The sequence below is a fragment of the Labrus bergylta genome, chromosome 16, assembly GCF_963930695.1.
Source record: "Labrus bergylta chromosome 16, fLabBer1.1, whole genome shotgun sequence".
NCBI lineage: Eukaryota > Metazoa > Chordata > Actinopteri > Labriformes > Labridae > Labrus > Labrus bergylta.
Genome location: NC_089210.1, coordinates 22,213,961 through 22,238,004, shown reverse-complemented (window position 1 = coordinate 22,238,004; position 24,044 = coordinate 22,213,961). Strand labels below are relative to the sequence as shown.

At 41.9% G+C, this 24,044-nt stretch overlaps 1 protein-coding gene across 1 annotated transcript; it reads right to left on the bottom strand.

The window, feature by feature from the left end:
- Window positions 1-25: 25 nt before the first annotated feature.
- On the bottom strand, window positions 26-22,148 carry LOC109994525 (dynein axonemal assembly factor 5). The gene is made up of 13 exons (XM_020647908.3): window positions 21,585-22,148; window positions 19,933-20,117; window positions 19,647-19,771; window positions 19,350-19,468; window positions 17,530-17,762; window positions 17,000-17,224; window positions 12,983-13,126; window positions 11,323-11,491; window positions 8,747-8,894; window positions 5,653-5,803; window positions 3,892-4,048; window positions 3,470-3,661; window positions 26-666 (listed from the first exon to the last, which is right to left on the bottom strand). The coding sequence occupies exons 1-13, from the start codon at window positions 22,120-22,122 to the stop codon at window positions 521-523; spliced, it is 2,532 nt and encodes an 843-aa protein (XP_020503564.2). The 5' UTR covers window positions 22,123-22,148; the 3' UTR covers window positions 26-520.
- Between the last annotated feature and the right edge of the window lie 1,896 nt (window positions 22,149-24,044).

The window sequence follows — 24,044 nt, the reverse complement described above, 5'->3', positions numbered from 1 at the left end:
AAAACAATCATATAAATACTTAAAGCTGGTTTTACATTTTGATTTATTTTTAAAAGATTTGTATTTACAAAATACAATAACAAAAGGTTTTCTTTTTTGAAGGTAAAATCACAGAACCAGGCTTCTCCCATGCTCAGCAGCATCTGGAGGCAGGGGTGCTGAGTGACTGGGTGCAGGTATGCACAAAAAACATCTTAGGATAGAACAAAAACATTCTAACACAACTAAACAGTGTCTTTTCATGCCAAACATCAGAACCAAAGGAATGCAATAAAGGGAACAGATGCAGAACAAAAGTGTAACAAAAGTTAAGCAAAATGCATTGAATTGAAAAGCATATTAAAAGTTCACACAGTCAAAACTGGACTGAAATGTAGTTACAGTGGAGTTTAAGGAAGAACAAGTCTATAAAATGAGCATCATATTTGTATATCACCAATGCCTATTGTTACATTTGGGAGGAAATGTTTTTTAAATGAAGGCACATTTTTTCTATTTTAGGTGTTTTATGTCACTCGGTTCACTCTGCTGAAGTTTCTGTGAGCAGTGAGCTGATGTGCTGAAGCAGCTGGTCGCAGTATTCAGAACTCCGCTGTTTGTCCCTAACCGCCTCCACCTCCCTCTTCAGGAGCGCAGGGTGGACTGTGCTGCCCTTCTTCAGGATCTCTGCAAACAAAACAGGACAGGACGGGAGTGAGCAATCTGGAACTTATATCAAACAAGGATTAGGTGACTCTTTGCCTGTCCCTGTTTGCAGTCTTTATGCTAAGCAAGCTGGCTTTAGCTGCTCACCAGATATGAGATTTGTATTGATCTTGTCATCTTACTCTCTAAAAGTAAGTCAATAACCTTAATGTCTAAAATATCTTACTATTCCTTTGAGTTCAATTTTAGGGGTAGACTGGTAAAAAACGAATGACTGCTCTTAAGGCATTCTTCCTGTTGATTCTGACAAGCAATCCAATCTCTAACCCTTTATTGAACACATAGAGGCTGGAAGAGTTTTACTGACAGTCTTCACAGGGTTAAAAAACATACGTAGAAAGAATCACAGAAAATAAAATCCAAGAAACGTGCTCACCCTTCACCAGTAGGTGGCACAAATTAACTACTTTCATCAACTGTAGGTAAAATACTGAATGTGTAGGTGCTGTTTCCTTCCACTGGGGGGGTGATATGTCCCTTTATCAAGTTTTCCTGCCATCATTCCCACACCGTGATGCTGATTCTCAGAGGTGGGTTGAATTACTCGCACTGCTGTCAATGGGAAATGATTTGAAACCGCAAAGAAAAAGTGGTGACATGCCATCACTCTGGATGAGTTAGCTCATGTAAACTCATCATCTGATACCCGCCTTTGTTCTTCAAGGAGATGGAGGGGACTTTTTAGCTTTTGTGTATACTGTACTCGGATGGAGGTGGGGCGGGGGAGTGAGACTTTGAATTAAAATGAGAACAAAGATGATTTGTGAGAAGTGAGTTATCGCCATGCCGACTGTCTGTGTGATTGAGCAGGTAGCAGCCGGGCTGCCAGGACAGTGGGATTATCAGGGCGGAGGAAAGGAAGAGGGAGAGAGAAGAATAGATGAGAGGTGCTGTCCGTCATGCTGTCAGGACATGCTGCAGACATCAAGCCACTTCACAGATATGCTTTTGAAATCCAAGAAGCATAAGAATGGGATCAACTTTGAGAGGAACAAAGAGATGTAGAAGAAGAAAGAGAGAGAGGAGGGGGGAAAAAAAGACAGCTTCAAACAGCGCCATGCATGAGAGTGAGGAATGCTTCCACATTTGTGGTGCAGGCGGTTGAAGGTGCTGTCAGATACAGACGATCACTCAGCAACATGTGAGGTCATCTCATTTCACAAATAGAGTCTGATCCGTCTAAGAATTCACTGTACTTCCCAGGGATCACATCTTAAAGGTCATATTAGTAGGATCAATTAGCCATAGGCACTAGTACAACATTTAGCATGATTATCCATTATAAGGAATTTGGGTCTTTTCATGGGATTTGTTGACAAAAGAATGTATAAAATAAACATGAATTCTCATAACTAAAGTTTCATATTAAGTATAGTTTGAAAGTGCAAAGGTCAGATGAATCACTTATAAACTTAATGTATAGAAATAAAGAATAGCTTTCTGTGTCCTTAAAACACAACCCACAAACTCACTCAACTGCATGAAATACAGACATACAGTATGTATGATATTCTGCCTCCTGCTGTCAATTTCACAGACACCCAATAACCAGTGGCAACAACAAAATTGCCTTCTGTTCTTGGACAGCTTTCAAACACTGACTGGCAGGGATAGAATTCATGGTATGGAAGCTATTGCTGCATCTGGTGTGAGCCTGAATACTTTGTTCTCTTTTTTTTTATTTTATCTCTTCTCCTCCATGTCTAGTCGTATAAAGATGAGAGATCCCTCAGCGAGGCCTCACGGCGCTGGCTAAGGCATCAGCGCTCACCTGCTTCCTGTCAGAAGTAATGACAGCTTACATCTATGAGAGTGGGAGAGAGCGAAAGTCCAGAGGATCTGCGCACATTGAACTCAGACTTTCCACTGATGCGTCTATAAAACACAGCTTTGACGCTGCTACAGGCTAATACAGAAGACACTGGGTGTGAGGGGAGAAAAGTATTAGGAGAGAGTGAGCAGGATGGGTTTGCAGGACAGATGTGGAAAGGTGGTAAGGGGAAGGGGTTCCCATGTGGTTGTGATTAAATGGTGCTGTTCTGAGTGTTTGGGAGAACACTGGTGAAGAGGCAGAGATTAGCCCAATCTGCCCCAGGTGATCTTGCAGGGGAGTTACACAGATATTGGTGCTCTCATAGGTCAACCTGTGAAGTGTCTCTCTCAGGTAGGTTCTGATCTATATCTGGATCTCAACTCCAGCCCTGTCACTAAGGGCTTACATTTGCAGGGGGAATTGGTCTAGCTTCTATCAGTGATGAATTGTGTGGAGAAGGAGAAAAACGGACATCTTTTGAAATAGAAGACAAGGGGAATGTGTTGGCAGTGTGCCAGACAATTATCTAATTTTTGCTAGAGGATACCCCTAATTCTTTGCATCCCTCTGTGGGTGTGTATGACACAGCAGGCTGCTCTGCAAGATACACATTTTGTATTTGTTACAATTGAACATGTTTTTCAGATACTAAAAGGTCATAGGTCATGGCACATGCAAGTATTAAAAACATGAGGATGTTTTATATATGCCTCCCATGATGTTATTTTCACAGTCTCTGCTTATTTTTTATCAGTACTTGTATGAAGGAATGTCAACAATGGATTAAAAACTACTGTACATTCAAGATGTAATTAATCTTAAAACAGTAACACTTTGTCCTATTTTCTAAGATCCAGATAAATTCTTCAACAAAACATTTAATGACATGAGCATTGCCTTCTGTCTGAGGTTCCAGGTTCAAGCACCCCACACCACCCCACCCAGTCTCACCGAGCACGTTGCCCTGCACCGAGTCGTCAGGGTCATCCAGGTGCAGGAGGAGCTGCTGGAAGAGGAGCTGCAGATGAGCAGTGTAAAAGTCACAGTTGTAGTCTTTGGTCAGGCTGGACAACCACAGCCCCAGGGCCTGAAGAGCCCCGCTGCGCACCTCCTCACTGCTGTCATCCAGACGCTTCACCAGCTCTGTGGAGAGACGGCCCCAGTGAATAAAATAATTCCCAAGAGAAAAGTTATTTCATGAAAGACAAAAGTGAACAAGAAAACAAAAGTGTGTTTTTGTTACAGCCAGTTTGCCAAGATTAGATGTATAAAGTGGGACACACTGCCAAACATAATTTCAAAGCGTGCATGAAAGTTTCATTGTGCAGTGTGGTAAAATGTAGTACACTTTTTTTGAGTGTATTGTGACTTACCGGGGTAGATTTTGTTGAGGGCCTCGGGGTGCATACTGGTTCCTGCAAGTTTGAGTATGGTGGACAGAGAACGACAAGCAAACAGTCTGCCCATCTGAGAGTCTTCATCTAGAGCCGACAACACCAGGGGAAGCAGCTTTTCCTCCAGACACAGCAGCTGCACACATAAAAGGCCAGAAAACTAATCTATTAAATGTTTCATGACACAATCGTCAACGTTTTCTTCAATTTAAAGCCAAGGGGCACTTTTCTCCCTTATTAAAAAAAAATATGTTTCTGATATTAAGCCACTGTTGTATATTTCCACAATGGGTAAAGAATGTACATCCCTTTAAGAGGTTATCATCCCACATCTAACTGGAGGGACTGCTTTGAAGCTGCATAGTAAGGCCCACTTTTAAGTGTTGTGCTTTAAATGATCAACACTGAGAACCAGGAAATACATCTGCTTGGTGAGGTTAATGCTGGGAGAAGCTTATAGAACAGTTTCCAGACTTATGTTGAATTGTGAGTAATTTATGTTTTTCTATACCCAAGTGAAATATCACCTGAACTATGACAGATTCACATCAGGTCTGGATCAGTTTGTACAGACACACAGGCATGGAGCCAAACTGCGGGAGTCCAGCGAGGAGCGATGTTTTCATCACACCCACAGATGAAAAGCAGAGGAAATGGACAGACAAGGTGAGGCTGAGCCACAGGCCAAGGGTTGATGGCTAAAGCCTCTGTCACACTGTTGTTTTATGGCCAAAAGCAAAAAATGGAGCGAGGGAGAGGGAGGGAAGGAGACAGTAAGAGGAAAGTTTGGCTGAGAAATGATCCGGCATTACATCAGTGACAATCTGAGGGTGCCGAGTGTAACTGGAGCTGCTAATTGTTTTCACAGGGAGTGGTGAGGAAACAACGTCCTTAGAAATGAGAGTGTGTTTTCCTGTAGAACTACACTCTCATAGCCTTCTGATGTTGTATCCATCAGGAGATGCTGTTTATTTAATCTCAACTTGAATTCCAACTAACTCTAAACTAAAATGCAAAGGTCCATTTTTGGGAGGCGTTTGGGTGCGATCAGACTGCACCCCAGCCACACTCCCACATCCACGCTCACATTGTCCCCCAGCTGTTTGCTCTGTCTTGTAGAAGCAGACGTGTGAATAGCAGAGGTGTGTGAGCCGGTTTCAGCTGGTCACACTGGACACGCGAGGGTAAACACAGCCAGATGTGCTCGTGTGACAGGACACATACTGTAACTAGGCAAATGCTCAGAAAGGCAGGTGCAAGGGCATGTCCTGAGGATAGTTCCTACAAGGGCCAAGCACAGTGGAAGCATTGTTCCTCGGGGACAAAGGTATGTGAACCCGCTTGCCCCTGTGTACACCTGCTACCTGACATGGCCAGCTTTTTCAGCCAAGAGGAGAAAGATGGCGGACAATATATTTTCCTAAAAGGCCAAGTGGGACCGTCTATTTTGATGTGAAATGGACGAAACAGAGAAACTGGAGTAAACGTCGTCTCCTGATGGATTGAAAGAATGCACTACCACATCTTTCCTCTACAGCTGAGTCAATAGAAAGTGGTTTTGCAGAATGCAGAACAGGAGAATCTACTACTGTAGAGCTTCGACATCCGGTGTTTGCCTCCAATGCTTATGGGTCCCTTTGCAGAAATTAAAATAGATAAAACACCACCTCATTTGTGTCTATGTGCAGGCAGATGGATGTGTGTTTGAATTTGTGGCCTCTCTGCAGAGTGTGTAATTACCTGTCCAGGCGTGATGGCCCCTCCATGCAGCAAGGCCAGCAGGCAGCTGAGGGCAGAAGTGCGGACGGCGGCAGCAGTACGTCCCGCTTGCCACACCAGGTTAGGAAGCAGGATGTCACATAAAAACCTCTCTGACTCATCGTGAAAATGACTAGAAGGAGGGAGAGGAAAAATACCAGACAAGAAATGAACAAGAGAGAAAAATCACTATTAGTATTAACATTTCCTTTTTACAATCATGTATCATACTGTCCATTTTGAGGACACATGAATGATTATGGCTTTTGGGTATGCAACTGCAACAAAATGTTCATAATACAGACATTTTCCCACACTTGTTCTTAGGCAGGAGGGAGGTGTGAGGAGGCACTTGAGGAGAACAGGAGGTGACGATTTCAACATCTGGGTGTCCTCCTTTCCCTTCCCTCTGATTTCTATCTAACATTCTCTCTCACACTTCCAGAGTTTGCTCCGCAGTTTCATTCCAAATCAACGAGCTCTGGGAGCTGTCGCCAGCTTCAGGCTGCTCAGCTGGTGTCACAGTAAAATTGCAAAGATGTTCGATTAAGTGTGGTGTGATGTTTCAGTGCCAGTAGGGGGAGACTGTGTGCCACTAAAACAGCCAAGACTGTGCTCATGAGTAAGTTCAGTCTCTTCATTCTGACAGGTGTTGAAAGCTCATCATGATTCGTGACTGATGCCTGGAGATGGAAAGATGTTTTTCCACATTATATGAAGTTCGTCCAAAGGAAAGAAGAGTGGGACGTCACCTTTTTGCAAAATGTTGCCAAGTGGTTGCTCATGGTGGATTTATGTTGGACGTCTATGAAATATAATAATAAAATAGTGGGGTCTATACCTGCTCTTTTTATAGAGTGACTTGCGATAACTTTTTTTTATGAATTGGCATTGTATAAATTAGAATTGATTGATTGATTGATTGATTACAGTTGTATGTCCTTAAAGAGCATGACATCTTGCACAGAACGTTGATGATGATATCTTAATGATGGAGCTGTCTGTGCTTCAGTAATGCCACAGAAGAAATGTTATGTATGAACAAGACGTTTGTCAACCAATGATGTTGGTCAGTCATTAAAAAAATAGATAGATATAGATATTATAGATATTGTTTCTGTCGTCAAAATGACTAATTAAAAAAAATTACCTGTTTAATTCTGTAACTAGTACATATTACATGTTACATATCACATTACATATTATTAGTAAATATTTCATGGATTAATTACCGCATGCATAAATTGAAAAGTGAAGTTTGTAGGAAACTACATTTTAAATAAGAGGAAGATCTCACTCCAGTTGAATCAAGACTAATGACAGACACCTTCTGTTCACACATGCATGAAAGTGAAAACATTAATCTCTTTTGTAAATGATGATTTCAGCCTGCCACATCTCAACACTTCACATTCTATTTAAATTTCACATCCAGCTTTGTAATCACAGCCCAACAACCCCACATGAAACAAAGACATTATGTGTGTGTGGATGTGTCTGTCTGGATGAAAGGCACATGCTTGTACACAAATTTACTCTCCCTTTCTCCTTTTTCGACAGCGGAGCTGTCATTATATACTTTTGGTAATAGAACAGAGAGAAGAGGTTTTCTCTATGACTATCATTGTCCTCTTGATGACATAGAGTGTGTGTGGGCTACCATTTTCTGGGCAAAAATCTGAACATTAATCATAAATGGAGGTAAAAGATAAGCATTAGAGGAGATATTATGGTAGACCGCACAGCACCACATACTGTGCTCGCGGTAAGTTAAGCATTTGTTTGAACTCTTTTGAAGATGTAACATGATTTGATAGTCCTTTGATTACCGGAGATGATTTTGATAGCTGAGGAATGAGAGAAGCATTTAGCAGCACAGGTGGCTACGCTGAGAGTGGGTAAGAGACAGAGTCTTCTTTTGTCTAATGTGTGAATTTGAGGATAAAATGATCTTATTAAAGCTGAGAGCAATGTTCCGGTTTCCATGTTATTGGCAAAAGAATGTTTTGGCTTAAGAACATTGGTGTTGTTTATACAACACATTTCACTGATATTTGATACCACTTTGCCTTGTAGTCTTTACACTACTGGGCTCCCTTCAAAGGCACTTTGAAGGCATCTCAACACACAAAGATTACCAGTCCACCCCTCATGTTAACCAATGGAAGCACCTAGCAACCCTCTTGGACCTTATGGCTCCTGGGTTAGGGTTAGTCAAACACCGCACAGATATCTCCATGGAAACCCCATGGACGAGGTTTGTCTTTCTGATGGACGGCAGCAGCTGCTGTGATCACTGAGAGCCGGAGAGGGCCTCCTGCTTAATGCATTCCCTCAGATTAGAGCTCTGAGCTCCAGGCTGAAGGCTGCACAGCTGAGGGCCCGGAGGAGACTCTGGAGGGTCTGGGGGGGGGGGGGGGGGGGGGCACAGAGAGGGAGAACCCACAAACAGGAGCTCCTTCTATCCTTCATCTTTCAACAGTGAATTACAATTCAATGGTGTTACTAAATCACTGAGGGGCAATTCAGAAACAATGTGCCCTATCTTCCTCAGTCATGCACAAGTGATTAGCTAATTCCAGTTAGTCTCACTGATACTCCCAAAGAGACATTTTAATTCTACAGGACTCCTTGGGGTGACTTTGTTTGTGCTTGGTTATTTCTGAAGAAAGATTAACTGAGTCAAACATACCAAATAATATGATCCTTTGTAAGCTGATGAGGTTAGAATGACCTCATGAAAACACACCTTTGTGTTTTTGAGTGCCTCATTTTAATTAAAGTCCCATGTGGGTGTGGTACAGGTTAAAGTGAGACTGAAAATAGGTGCTGTGCTAATAATTATAGCTTCCAAAACTCAGGTGAGACAAACCCAAACAATTTGCTGAGTTTAAAGCACAAAGTGATATCATGCAGTGATGAAATAGTTGAAAATGAAACTGCAGGTTATTTGCGTGTGTATCAGTGTCTGACTGTGTTATCACATCAGATTTAACAGGAACAACTCCTTCCAAGCTTGTTCCATTTGTTGGGTTGGGAAACAGATTTGTGTAAAGCTCCTGTGTGTCCCTCTCACCCCTGTGAATCCAATGTGTTGGCTGCATCCAGAAGCAACTTAGCCAGCATTGTGAAGATGCTCATCCTCATCTCTGTGTCTCTGTCTGGTTGAAGACAGCTGCGAAGCAGAGGCATCAACTGGCCCAAATACTCCCCGATCACCGGACCTTTAAAACAAATACAATTTTGCATTACTGCTATTGGGATTTTTAAGAGAAATATCTGTTTTATGGTCTGTACAGAGTACATACAGAAGAAACCTTCAGAGAACATTTAGAGGGTTGAGCACAGAGGTGTTCAGTCTGAATCAGGAACTTTCTATTCACATGGATTTTGTCTTGGTCTTTAGCTCCAGATTACAGGATGCCCAGCCACTATTGCAAGATTAAAATAGCCAATTAAGTCTTATGTTGTCTAAGCTGCACAGTGCATCATTGGATCTTTGGTGCTTTTACCTAAAGCCACATTACATTAATTAGTCTGAGGGTAATCAACCTTTTTCAGTTTTTGAGCCAACGTCTAAACCGTTCCTTAAAAAAGTATGTTATATTTTTATTTTAATAGTGGTACCTTCATTAATGCTTTGTCTTTGTTTATAATTCTTCCTAGCCTAAACCAATAAAGTAAACAAGATGAAGCACACACAAACTAGAGACTTCATTCATGTCTACTGACCCGAGACCTCAATGAATAGTTGAGACAGTGACACAGAACTCTGAGGATGTGACACATAAAAACAGTCTTTGTCTGAAAGAGAATTTCTATCAAACAGTCTCTTAAAGGAAAATGAGAAACTCACAGTCAGAGTGTTCCCAGTTACACTCATGCCCACACACACACACACCCACCAATAGTCTGAAAGCATGTTTACAGAGCTATATTTAGTAATCTGCATGTATGTGTAATAAGTGATAAGTGTCTGTGCCCTGTTTGGACTCAGACATGAGAGGAGACAGAGGAAATCCTGACACTTCCCGAGGGTGGCGGTCAAAGTAGAAAGAGATAGAGAAAAACAAAGAGAGAAAGAACTATTCGATCCAACTGGAACTTGTGAATCAAAGGGTGTAAGAGGAAACTTCTGCATGTTGACTTGTACCTACTAAGGATATATCAAGGCGAGGATCGGAAAGTTCAATACCTCACTCACTATTCATGCAGCAGCTGCAGGACAAAAAGACAGTGAGGAGGATATGAGATGGCAATAACTGTTCCTGTATAAAAAAAAAAAGTGTGAAAAGAGCTGATGAGCAAGCAAAATGACCAATTCTCAGTTGTCAAATTAACTACCGTAACTTGGTCAGCAGAGGGCCATTCCCTTTAAACCATTCAACATTAAACAAAGAAGCCAGCTCTCCGGTCATCTGCTCATAATAAATGTTGTAGGTCCTCCATTTGGACCAAACCTAGGGAAGCTTTGAGTAGCATTCAACATGTGAAAATAAAACACACAGAGACAGAGAGACACACACACACACACACACACATAGATACACACACTCACATTCTAACACACAAAGAGCTTCAAAGTGGCCTTGATCCGGGGGAAGGTCAAGAGCAGGCGGCTGTGGTGCCGTTTGATGTAGTGACCTGCATGGGGATCACTGAGTGGACCTAGAATGGACTGGTCAGTTAGCCGTGGGAGTGCATGCGAGAGTCTGGGTGTGTATGTGCGAGTGTGTGTGTGGATTAAAGGGGTACCAAGCTGCCCGGTCAATTAGAAAAAGATTGGAGGGAGGGAGAAAGACATGGAGATGAAAGTGTGGCACATGGGGGTGCTGATGACGGAGGATTATTTGGTATAAAGAGAGGTATAGTGAAGGTCTCTGCACCAAAGACAGGGTCACAGCTTTTTAACCCACTGAGCCATACACACACACACAAGCCTGACCCCTCTAGACTAGTCTCAGACACAGCGGCTGACGGGAGAAAAAGGGATTTACAAAAGTCAGTAAGCCAACTGGTGCTAATGACAGCCTTGTCTTTTCCGTGTGGCCATGCTTGACCATGAACCTCTCTGCTTAGGTAAGAAAAAATGATTAAAATTCAAACCAAGGCACTTTACTGGAAAAAAGTACAGAGCCTATATTGAATCAACTATTATATAATGAAAATGCTCAAAACAAAGACAGGTCATGTTAAAAACAAGCTCAGATATGACCGACTTGTACTTCTGAAAAATACATTTTTTATGCCACGTCCTTTTAATAAGACAATCAGTGCTGCTGCTGTAACAGCTGCTGGTTTTCATCTGCTCTGCATGATGACGGATCATGTGTGAACAGGACAAACAGCGTGATGATTAAAATGTAATATGACGTGTCTGTACAAGATAGAGAAACAATGGCCTCTAAAGCCACTCCATGAAGTAATGTTTAATAAAACATGACATGGATAATACAGTCTCACCAGCCTGCTGGGATTAACTGGACCCAATGGTATATGTTGAGTCTGATGACAGATGCAGCCATTTTCTCATCATTAACATGTCTTTTGACAGGCTCATTTCTAAAAAAAAACCAAAAACTTACTGTATTTCTTCAGCACCTGCTGTACAATTTGGCAATGTCTTTAAAATATTCAGGCTTCACTTCTCACCTGATTGTGTGACTATGACATGCAGTTGGAGTCTCTGCGGGGAGTAACTGGACCAGGTGTTGACTGAGGCAGACAGCCAGTCCAGCAGATGGCCCATATGTTGTCTAAAGAGCTCCATCACTGAGTGCAGGCCCTGCACCTTACACAACAAGTGTACGCTCTCCATGGCCTGACGAGGGGACAGAAAGGTGGAAGAAAATGATGTCAACACATTATTCAATATATTCAAAGAAACCAACAAAAAAACAAGTGACACAGAAGATTGGGTGAGAGAAAAATGTCTGAAGAGTTAATGAGAAAAAGTGACAGCAGAGCTGAGAGTGTTGGGTTTAACTTTTGCAATTACAGCTGTTTACTTGCAATTTCAGGAATTCTTCATGCACATGGGACGCGACAAAACATCATGTGAAACCATGGGAAGAACAACACAGCCGACAAGATGAGGTCTTACACATAAAACCACTTAGAAACAAAAACCCTGACGAATACACAGGATGTCACAAAGGCACAGGAACCGACAGAGAACCCCTTGCACACATGTATATACACACACACCCACACACACAGACACAAAGCAATAAAGCCGAGCTGGGAGGAAAGGGCAAGAATGAGAGATATGAGAGTAAATAATTAGCTGGCTCTTTAGGGCAGGGGAACTGACCTTAAGGGCACTTCATAGTTCCCTTCATAGTCCCTCAGGGACACACAGGGACAGAGACAATGTCTGAGTCACAGATCGGCCCCTTCAGAAGACAGCTAGACAACCCTGAGCTGTCCAGTGATGGGAAAGCCATGCCCCATTTCTGGGAATCATGTACTGATTTTCCTCTGGGTCCGGGAATGCCCAAGGCCATTCTCACCCTCCCTCTCTATTTCTTAATCCATTCCTTCTCATCTCTTCTCTAGCGCTGCTCCCAGTCTGGACTTATGGACTGATGCAGACACATATAAACAAACAGTCAAACACTGGTGGCCTATGTGGTGTCTAGTAAGCATCAGTGCCAAGGCCTTCCCGCTCCTCTCCCTGTCATTAACCTCCTACGGCGACAAGCAGCGAGGCGACACTCTTGCCTCACATACTGATGGCTCAACTTGTCGGCGTTTCGGTTACATTTTGAGGCTGACCACAACATAAAAGCTTGCTGCTTGCATATCATTTGGTTGTAGTGACCCAGAAAAGGCGTTATGGAGACACAAATGGGGGCTGGGGTGATGACACACACTTGTTAGGAAACAAAACCCATCCCTCCAAATTTATCTTCTCCATATTTGTCTGCCTTTTTTTCCACTATACCCCACCTCCTTTCACCTACTGTAGGTCTGAATTTAAAGTTCCAATCCAAAGGTGCAATTTTAGCTCCCCTGGCTAAGTGGGTAATTATATTGTTGGCCATGCCTACTTTGAACTTCTCACATTCCTCAAATAGCTCTCTTGCTTCATAAAACCTGCTTACCATAATGATAAAAAACAGTAGAAAACTCAAATGTGGAAAAATTGCAAAAGATTTCCATTGAATTCCACTGAATTTAATGATCACACAGGTGAGTTTAGCATCTGGTTTGACAATGTTAAAAACAAATAGTGGCCAGAGTGCCAGAGAGGATGCAACTGGTATTGTGTCTTCATATTATATCATAGTTTAAAGTTGTGTTTTGTCACCTTTTCGCTGACATGTGGCTCCGTGGAGAGACTCTGGACAGTTACCAGCACCTGCAGCAGCTGCAGGCTGACAGGGCCACAGTCTGACTCACACTGGCGTAGCAGCACATCCACACAGGCCAACAACTGCTCCAAGTACATAACCTGGGGAAAGAGGGAGAAATATTGTAATATCTTGGGTTATAAATAAAGTTGGAGTTAAGCTTCTTTACCAAATAATGTCCTTCTCATCTCAAGTACAACCACAACACCTGTGTTTCTTATTTTGTGATTCACAAGTTGCAATAACTCAAAGCAAGAACTTCACATCTACAGACACAAGAGTGTGTGTGTGTGTGTGTGTTTGTGTGTGTTTGTGGATATGTGTGAGAATGCATTACTTGTCAGTCGTGTTGTGTTGAGCTCATTGCTCATTAAGTCACAGACCTGCAGCTCAGGTTAATTTCGGTACCATCACCGGGATGGGGGGGGGGGGGGGGGGTGGAATTGAAGGTGGCAATGGAAGGTGTGGGAGCACGTGAGTGAGAGAGAGTGGTTTTTTTTGGAGGCTTGAAGTACCCTCCAGGTGTTTGTCTTGGTCTTGATGAGGAGAAACCTTGTATGCTCCATTACTAAAAAAAAAAAAAAAAAGCCACTCACAGAGCTTGACTGAAAAAATATCAGAGCCTTATCACTAGGGGGCGCAATATCTTTCCACAAATTGGAGAAGTTACTGTAAAGCACAGCCTGGAATTTATCTGTAAAGAAAACAAGTGTTAAGCTAAGTAAAGATGCTCAAAAGTATTAAAAAGCCAGGGCTTAATAGGAGGACAGAGAGCTAAGGGACTTCCAGTCTACAAATGTTTGCAATAGAGACTTGAGCACACACTGGGGGGGGGGGGGAAACCTGTTCATGAGTCTGAAGGTTTGTTAAGTTTGTGAAGACAATTTCTGGTTTTAATCTGAGGTTTAACTAAACTTCTATGTAGCTCTGAACAACCATGATGAGTTGCCCTCATTGATGAGACTTCACAGCTTACTCACACACTCATTGATAGGGGAAATCCCGACTTTGGGCAGAGCTATTCACTGGCCCATAAACACAGCAGGAGGCAGGGAATAGTGGAAATAACGTGACAAACAGTGGCAGACCCACACACACATTAGCCTACACATACACAGACGCACATATTATACATTCTGAGAAAACAACCATTAGGGCTGGCTGAGAGAAAGAAAGAGAGAGAGCGGAAAAAGCGGTGCAGTGTAATCACTATGTGGACACCTGGAACCAGGCTAGATACACCTGGTTTCATTGGCCTGGGCACGCTCTGGGGGCCTTGTTACACAGTGTGTGTGCATCTGTCCACCACTGGATACATCAATTACACACACACATACGGTATGGGACTCCTCTTTAAGGAGACATACCAGGCAATGAATTCCTATCCAGTGGGGAGCCCACCACCCCCTCAGCTACTGATGTTGCTAGGGCAACAGGAAAACAAACAGCAGCGGTGCATGGGAATACCGACAGGTGAAGTTTGCTATCATGCCTTTCTTCTCCTCTCTTCATCTGTCATTCAGCAGTGTGCAGCTGTCACTCATGACAAAGGGCAGGCACGCAGGAGACACGCTGATATATGGCAGCATGTCTGTGTATTCAGCAGAATATATGTGTTTGTGACACAAGGGCAGGAGCGTTTCCATGCACGGACAAAAGGAAAATGCACAGAGCTTTCTTTTTCTTCCAGCTTATCCGTATCAAATAGACAGTATGTTCATAGTTTAGAAAGCCTGGTTGTAATATGCATGTAAATTTACTGTTATGACCAATTTTATGTTTTTCTTCCTCTCTCTTGTTCCTGACTTTACCAGCCCTACAGATGTTCTAATGACCTGCCAAACACAGCTGTATAAAAGGTGTGTGTGTTACTGTATGTTGGAGATTTGCTATTCCTCTGTAGAATACCCCTTTTAAATGAAACCCCTTCATAATTCATAAGTAAACACACCATATAAACTACACAAGGTACCTAAGAACACGGTGGCTTCTCTGACCACTGGCCTGCCTTTCATTTACCCTCAAACCCTTGACATCATGTTCAATTTTAGTCCAATATTTTTATTTTGTTCGCTGTGCATCTGCCATTTATTTTTGTAAGCTGCCTTTTTCCCTGAAATACTGAAATAAAGAAAAGAAAACAGGGACTTGAAAGAGTCGAGGAGGTTAAGTTGTGCAGAAGTACCATATATCAGTTTCCAAATCTCTGTAGCCCAAACTCCCCACGGAGCCCTGCAGCTCCCCTCGCCTCTGTTCACTTTGATGATTATTTATGTTTAATTTCTTAACAGGCCTCTTTATGTCCAAGTTAAACTTAGCTTTTTCATTCTCTTGGCCTTTGGTTCAAGCGGCATATAACTCTTTATATCTCTTTAAAGTCTTTTATGATACCTCATTTAAAAAGAAATACAATATAATAAAACAAAGGGTGTCTACTTTCATATCTTTGTTGTTTTTGTGCCTGCAACTTATTAAACCATTATCATATACAATCTGTCCCATATGAAGGAGCAGAAGGAGAAATCAACATTTTGGACCGAGCAGCTGTGCACTAAGTGTTTGCTTAATATTCTGGGTCAGCATTTCAGCACAGAGACGAACAGGGATGCAGGTGCTTCTGTCTAATATGGTGTTATTTACAGCCTCACTGTGATCTTGCCCTGTTCCCTTCTGTGAACTCTGTTCACAAAGAATGTTGCAGGTGCTTTGTCTGGCTGGGCTTTATGCTCTGACCTCAGAAACAGAGACAGACAGAATAACACAGAGAGAGATAGATGGAGAAACAGAGAGAGAGGAAGCAGAGGTCTCCCTCCATCTGTGTGACAATGCTGACCATCCTGTCCTGTTAGTTCTGTCTCTAGTTGACCCCGTCGGATAGGAATGAAGGAGGACAGAGGGGGGGTTAACTTCCCTCCCCATTTATCACCGGCCTTGAACAGACAGGCTTTGAAATTTCAGGGATTCTCTTAATGGCGTGGCTGAACCACACTTTGGTTGCTGGAACCTTACACATAGCTATAAAAAAAACAAAAAAAACAAAGGCTACGTGCGACCTTGTCTGTTCAGAGGGTCAGAGAAGCCATGCAGGGGTCACGTGAAATTTGCGGATTTTTGTTATTATTATCACAGGGAGGAAATTCTTCCATGCCTCACTGGGGGGGCTGCATGGTCATAGGAATAGGTGAGGTGAGTTAGTAATGCATTAGGATCAGAAAATAGCTCTCTGTCAGACAATTGTTATTCTGATTCTGAAAGGGAAACATATTTAGTACAAGAGGAAGAACAGTGGAGAAGAGAGTGCTCCTGGATCGATGGGTTTTTCCACTGGGTTGTGTTCTTTTATATCATGTCTGCATAATTAAAATACAGATACTTAAAAAATGTAAGATTTGAAAATCCCATGTGGCATGCCTGTCAGTTTAGTGTCTTGTCATTTTGGAGAATTACTGAAGATTGAACCCACTGAACTCAGCATGAACAGTAGTGTTATTGAAACTACTTCTCAACTAGAGCCCTGTCAAATAGAAGTGGCATCTTTTCATGAAATCTTCTTAGATAAGGGACAAATTAGGCAAGAAATATGTATTGCTGTGCTGCACTGTCACTGCCAAAAATAAGAGTGTTAGGGTACACAGGGAGGGTAGAAAATGACCTTCTATGACACTGCCAAGATCACCTAATAAGAGTGGAAAAGAAAAACAGCTGGTGCACACAGATCAGGAAGGAAAATCAAGACATGGCAGCTGGGGCAGAGAAAATCTGGCAAAGATATCATCAAAACAAGTCTGACTTTCGTCTTTGACTTTTTCCCTTCCCATAGTGCACCGAGGCTGTACAGCAAACAACGGTTGAAGGATGTGGTGGTACTCAGCGTAAATAGACGAGACGTCACAACTAGCAAAGAGCGGTCCTTTTCGGATAAATAAGTTAAAAACAGGTGAATCACAACCAAACCCAAACTTCTTTCTGCTGACCTGTTGATATTCCTGGCAGACGTCAGGCTGGGCAAGCGTGTTTGTGATCTGTTTAAGGTGCGGTTTAAGGAGGGGTCTGGGGCAGCCTCCGAGCACGGCAACCAGCACCATGAGTGGGGCCCAGGGGTGAGAGGAAGAGCAGGGCGTTGTTACATGATCCAACATTAGCTTAAGGAAGACATCAGGAGGAACAAAAGTCCCCAAGAGCTTTGCAGCTGACAGGCTCTAGATGTGGATACAGAGAGACACAGAGGCATAGAGAATGAGATCAGGATTTTTTTTTTTTTTTTACAATTTGTTACATAACCCAGGTCCCTGTGCCCCGCTTGACCCAGTCTATATTAAGGACATGCTGACTAACAGATGAACAGATGTGTCCTGAATTTGTTTTGTCTGACAATGCCTGACTTAAAACACAACACTCTGATTGTGTTGGTGCAGAGGTGGAGTTTTACTAAATGTGAAAAAGGTTAATAACACTTTAAAGTTTAACATCCTGCTAAAGTGATAAATAGATCTCTGGAACTCACATTGGTGACCACGTCCCCCTCTGTGTCTGTGCAGGCCCGGTAGAAGGTGGCGAGAAGAGGCTGCAGATGCTGAGTGCTGTGGTCTTCGGCGTGGAGCAGCAGCACAGCCAGCAGCTGAGAGGTCCTGACCCGTGTGGGCACCAGCCAGTCGGTCACGTCGTGGGAAATGGCCGGCACCAGTCTGCCAAGGTTTCTCACCACGAGCTCTCTACAACCCAGCCCTGGACGCTCCACTGGAGCAGAAAATCCAAAACATTTGATTCAGTTTGTGTGGTTTAGGGCAGTATTTCTTATTAGCTCAATTTTTAGAATCTTTCTATTTTTTATAACATTTTGCAATAATGAAATAGGTAATAAAATATCTGAACTCTAAAAACAGAATACTGATTAACAGGTTTTAAGATGTCAGCTGACTGAGCTGAAACTTATCATATTTCTGTACTTTCACTTTTACGATTAAGATTGCCCCCCAAGGGACTTGTCAGAGCAAGTAAAACACATTCTCAAATAGCTGTCCACAATTCAAATCCAGCATACAGCTCTACCACCTTTTCCCTCTCTGCTCCACCTCGGTCTTCTTCTCGTACACTAATGAGGGAGGAAGAGAGGACTAAGGGGCAGCAGAGATAAATCAGCGAAACACACCGGGACAAGACAAAACAAGCTCCTTTGTGGACATCTTTCGCTGTTTGACAGAGACCTCTTCACACTGGGAGGCCTGGCAGATTTATGACAGCAAGAAAAAGAGAGCCAGAGAAAGAAGGAGCCTCTTCCTTTCCTTTTTCCGACCCCAGGCCGAGCCCACATTCATCCACAGTGTCACATGACTAAATGTGTGGCACACAAGGCAGTCATATATTCATAAAACAGCCAAGGAACTGCACTCTTCACACACTCACTAAGCATGGTCCTATAGGCCGTAGTGACCATGTTCAGGTTCACACTCATTCACGCCCCCCAGCCAGAAGCTTATCTTTCCAAGCCAGTGCCTGCCCTGAAAACTTTGCTGTAATGAACATTATTTTCACTGTATATACTATCCTGTATATAAGTGCTGTAATAAAGTGAAATGATTTATTGCAGGATGGTTGTAAAGATAACAGTGACATTCAGACATTGGCATATGTATTTGCATTTGAGTGGAGTGTTAGGGATTTTAATGTGCTTTTTGTGGGTGCAAAACAGCTCTAAATATAATCTTATTTTCAAAATCTACCCAGAATCTTTGAGAGCTAATGCTGAAATAGAACATTACAAACAGAATTGAGGAAAATTAAGAAATGTTAAAGCCTTGAAGATAGATTAGGGTGATAACTTCGAATGGCATAGCAGTGTGAACCCCCTGTCCGTCATTCCACATGGAGAGAGTTTGACAGCATTGACATCAAAAGCCCTATTACGACTGCCCGTTCAAGGGGTGATATTTTCGCCCCTGTGACGTCTGGCCGATCCCACTTCTGTGTCGGCACTGGAGGTAATAACAGAGGCGTTACAGGGGTGAGATGGGATCCAGCAAGGGAGAACAGCGCTGTGTATTTGTGTGCATGTCTGGCTGTGTGGGTCTAGCACTATCACAACTCAGTGATGCAATGAGACTCTACACACTTGGACAATAATATTCCCCTTTTACGGAATGAATATCAATGAACAAAGATGTAAAGACGGCGGAGCCTCATTACAGCACTGCTGCAGAATCAAAAAGGGCCAGAGACAAAAAATAAATTAAAAAAACTGGACTTCTTTAGGCAATGAACCCAGTTGATTGTGATTACCAGAACAACTAAATGGGGAGAAAAAAAATCAAGCCGGCTTTGACTTACCTCCTTGTGGGTAAAAGGAAGGTGGGGTGAGGAGAAAGTCCATTTTGTCCTTGATGTCCTCCTCATTCTCCTTCTCCCACTGGGCGCCTACATGTTTCCACAAATCAGCTGCAAGAAGTCTGCAGGATGGGAGTTGAAACACTAATAAGCTCCCAGATCATTATTGTAAATTTCCGTATGAGAGACTTTAAGTATTCAAATATACGATTCTGGAAGTTGTTTTTAGATTTAAATAAATGTGTCTTGTGTTATATTTTCTATAGAGCAAAGAGTAAAACATGACAGTATCTACTTTACCTTATTTCTGGAATTTCATCAGTGATGCTGCTCAGCAGGAGTGGGATGAGTTTGTGGAAATAAGAGTATCTGTCTCTCATGTGAAGTAGCCAATTCCCAACAATTACAGTCACAGCTTTTCTCACCTTAGACAAACAAGCGTACATGAACATTACTGAGAATATGCCACTTAAGAGGTAAGGTATTAATGACAGCACACACTCTAACTTTAATGACAAGTGTAGACCCTGGAAGCTTTAAACATTTTAAGCAATGACACATAGTGTTGAGCTGCTTTCAATTGAACCTGTGGGGAGTCGTCAAACAGTCTTTGTGCCAGGTGAGAGAGTACATCATCCACGTTTTTCCCAGTACCATGCTGAATGACAGCCCCGGTGGCTTCAATGACAGACACTCGTACCCGGGAGTGCTGATGAGCAATCGTCTGCATGAGAGGCTTGACCAGACTCTCAGCCTGCATGTGAAAGTGCTCTGAAGAGGAAGAGGGCAATGCAATTTAGTCCAAATAATCCAGTATAATGTTAATATTGAAAAATGACACATTGATTGTGGGATTTTGTCTATTAAAACATAGTGACATTAGTGTGTTTTTCTGTCCAGATCACTGAATTGTTTTATTGACATATGTGTTTACTCTAGTGGCATCTGAATTAAAAGAGGAATTCATCCAAAGTGAGACACAGTTGTGAATTCCTCTGGCTTAACAGGTTGCCTTTATTGAATCATTGAGGTTACAGGGCATGAATCAAGCCCCACTGCTTAAAAAATTGCTTTCAGGGAATTTGAAGCAAGCTATATTTTTTTAACTTTGCGAAAGCACATAACTAGTAGGGCTGAAAATATTAGTCAATTGATATAAAACATTAATAAAGCAGCGGTTAAAGCAACCTGCGAGGTTGCAAGACATTCCTCTTTAGAAAAAGAAGAATTTCTGACACAAACTTCACCAACTGACAAGGTGCACGAAGAGTGAAAGGGTTAGAAGAGGTCAAAATGCTCCAGCAACCCTTGTAGTAAGAAGATCAACTTTATTAACAATTTAGACCGACGCGTTTCGGCTCGTGGCCTTCAGGGTAATCAATAAACAACGTCGGTCTGACTCTAAATGGTTAATAAAGTTGATCTTACTACAAGTGTTGCTGGAGCAAGATATTCCTCTTTTTAAGTATCTTGTCCATTTTTAAAAAAATTTTTTTTTTAGGTGCAATAAAGTGACAAACTGGTGATATACAAATGAGGCACACACAAAAAAACAGACAAGGTCAGGACAACGACTCCAAAATACAGTAAAAAATAAAATAAATAAATAAATAAAGACAGCAAAATAAGACATCAATAGACACACATCATACTACGAACAGAAAAACTACAAAACTATATGAAATACCTAAGAAAGAATACAAAAAGTGAAAGAAGCGATAGAGAGAGAGAGAGAGGGAAGGGGAGGGAGATAAGGTGCTTAGTAAAGGGGACTTGAGAGGTGGAAGAGAGTTGAAGAGTTGAGCAGTGGTATGTGTTGAATATGTTGATGATGATCTTGTCCATTTCCCAATAACTCAACAAGAAAACAGAAATTGGCCAATTTGTCTAAAATGTATATTATCACAACTGCAACCAGCAGCTGTGTGTCAACAAGCAGCTGTGTGTCAAAACTAAATGTCAGAAACAGTCAGAATAATTGACAATATGTTTTAAGGCTGAATGTCTTTGTAAGTTCAAGTTGTGAACGGCGAGTCACTAAAATTTAAATATATCAACTTATGAAACACTGGAGGTTGATGTAAGGTAATTCAAGTGTTTTAATGGATGTGGGAACACGTTTAAATCATGATATTTCTTTATTTTAGAGGTAGGCCCAGCAGTGTCAACATGTCCGCGTGCCTGGAAACCATGGCAACAGACCTCATCAACACCAGCAGAAAGAAACTGCTAACACACCTGGTAAAGACTTCGCAAGGCTCATGGTACATTTGCAACTCTCTCTTTTGACATCGGGGAAAGGATCGACGACGGTTCTCTGCAGGATGTTGATCATGTCGTTGAGATACGGAGCTGAATGCGTCCCGCACACCTCCACCGTCAGAGTGAGTAACTCCACGGCGGACAGGCGGAGCTCCTCGGCGGGCTCCAGGATCTCCTTTTCACCAAGCCTCTGAGCCAGACACGGCATGAGATAAGGCAGAGACTCCTCCGGCCTGGGCACACAACGAATGAATTCAGTTACTGTCGTTATGGCGGTCTCTCTACATCTCTCCATCGGGTCTGACAGACATTTGAGGAGAGGCTTGAGGAGGGCAGAGAAGACCTCCTGTAAGACGCTGCTGCAGAGTCCTTTATCCACAGTTTCCCTCTTTATGAGCTCTAAAGCCCTCTTTCTCGTCGCCTTGTTGTCTTCGTTTAGACAGTTTAAATGTCGAGCGAGTCCTCTCAAAACCTCAGAAGCAGCATGCTCGTCTCCAGCCGCCATCGCTGCCATCTTGACTGTCGTTATGACAACACACAGCCGCACGACAAACAAACTTCCGCTTTACGGTAGCTTCCGATTCAATGTCTACAACTTTATTGACAAAATAACTTATCCTCATGCGTCAAGCCTTTAAACTCAAAGCAAGATAAACATGTGAAACACAAGACAATATTGGAAGAGAAAAAAAGGGTGAGTTGTTGTTTGACATTCTCCTGCTTGAACTGTAACCAATTTTGAATAGGAGTTTTTAGAGCCAAAAATAAAGTTTTGAGGGTTTGAAAGGCCATGAGATAATGACCAGTAGTCAGTGTTGAGTGTGAATGTTTAAATTCTTCTGCAGATATAGCCTTACTCAGATGGTATTTAACAATAATTATGGAAGTAGTTTTAAAGGTAGGCCTACAGGGTTAATATGCACCACTTAAGCAAAGTATTTAGTTGATTTATCTTGTAAGACTATTTATTTAACTCATAGGTGATCTATTTAGGCTAAAGCAAAAGTCTCTGTGGCCCAAGGTTATAAAAATTAAGGGGTTGTGGAAATATGAAAAATAAAGATCCAAAAACGACAAAGTTGTTTTACTTATTGAAAGGCTTATGGCAATAAAGGATTAACTGTGTACAGGACAGGAGTGTTGATAAGTAGCAGCTTATTTGTCCCTCGCTGGGTGCAGGTGGTCAAACCCCCCACATGAGAAAGGGAGGCAAGTTCAAGGTCCAACATAAATTATACGAGGGAGTCACCCTTGATCGCTACAGAAAAAGATTTGAGGATGGTCATGTAAGAATATTCAATTCTGATACTAAAACTGACGTGTTGCAAAAAGACATCAGATACTAACATTGTTAATAGGTCATCTTAGCAGATTTCTATTACAGGGGCTAAGTGTGTTCAATATAGGCTACTTGTTTGCACTAATGCATAGGGACTGGGATGAATCTGTCTGTATTTAATTTTGCACAATCATGCAACTTTGAACCAGTGAAAACAGGCACACTCCGTATCCCTACTTAACATTTGCATTGAGTAGTTGTATATATCTTTTTATTTTAGTGATATTGCACATTATATTCATATTTTCTGAACACAGTCAACTGTTAATTGACATCAAGTTGACAGCAGTTAATTTTCTGCTGTTGGGGATGCACAAATGGCATTTAATTATTGTTAAATCATTTGTTTTAGGTTGATTGATGGTTATTGAGAGATTTGATTAACTTGCACTTCAAAGCAGCCTTTACTCACCTGAATAAGAAACAATAGGTCTCACTCAATGAATGGACTTCAGAAATATCACAATATCCTTCTGTTATCTGATGTTAGAGTCTAGCTTCCAAATGACACATTCAAAAACGTTTTTTTTAATCCTACAAAATGTCTTGGTTTTAGTGACATGATAATATGTAATTAAAATATATATATATATTGACTAAGGCTATTCCATTTTCTATTATAGAGCCTATATTTCATTTTTTAAAGACTCCCCCAGCTGCCCTCATGTTTGGGAAAGAACATTTAAATTGCCCTCTAAATACAACCTGGTGAAAATACCTAATGGATGGCACAATGTGCAGAAATCTATTTAATATCATATTGTGTTTAAATTAACTAATATTGTGTTTTTTTTCTCATATTGTGTGTTTGGACAACCTGCTGCTGTAACGCCACAATTTCCCAGTTTGGGATCAATAAAGTAAATCTATTCTATTCTATTTAAGGGCCTTCATATTTGAAATAACTGTGGAGCAAATGAAAGAAAGTGCTCTCTATGGAAGCTTAATGTGTAAGAAAACAAAATGTGTAGGGTGCCTAACCCTTTTGTTTTCCCAAAAGATGTCTTTCACTCTGGAAAAAGACTTAAATAGCCCGTTTAGTAGATAATTATAGTCCCTGCTCCTCTGTCTGTTTATTCATACGCTGTTTATTACAA

Bases quoted from the DNA above. Each gene is read 5' to 3' on its own strand.
- LOC109994525 (XM_020647908.3), bottom strand. From the start codon at position 22,122: ATGGCAGCGATGGCGGCTGGAGACGAGCATGCTGCTTCTGAGGTTTTG. The intron at 11,492-12,982 runs GTGACAAAACAC...TCCCCTCGTCAG, and splicing joins AGCCACATGTCAGCGAAAAG to GCCATGGAGAGCGTACACTT. The intron at 3,662-3,891 runs GTAAGTCACAAT...GTCTCTCCACAG, and splicing joins CCTCAACAAAATCTACCCCG to AGCTGGTGAAGCGTCTGGAT.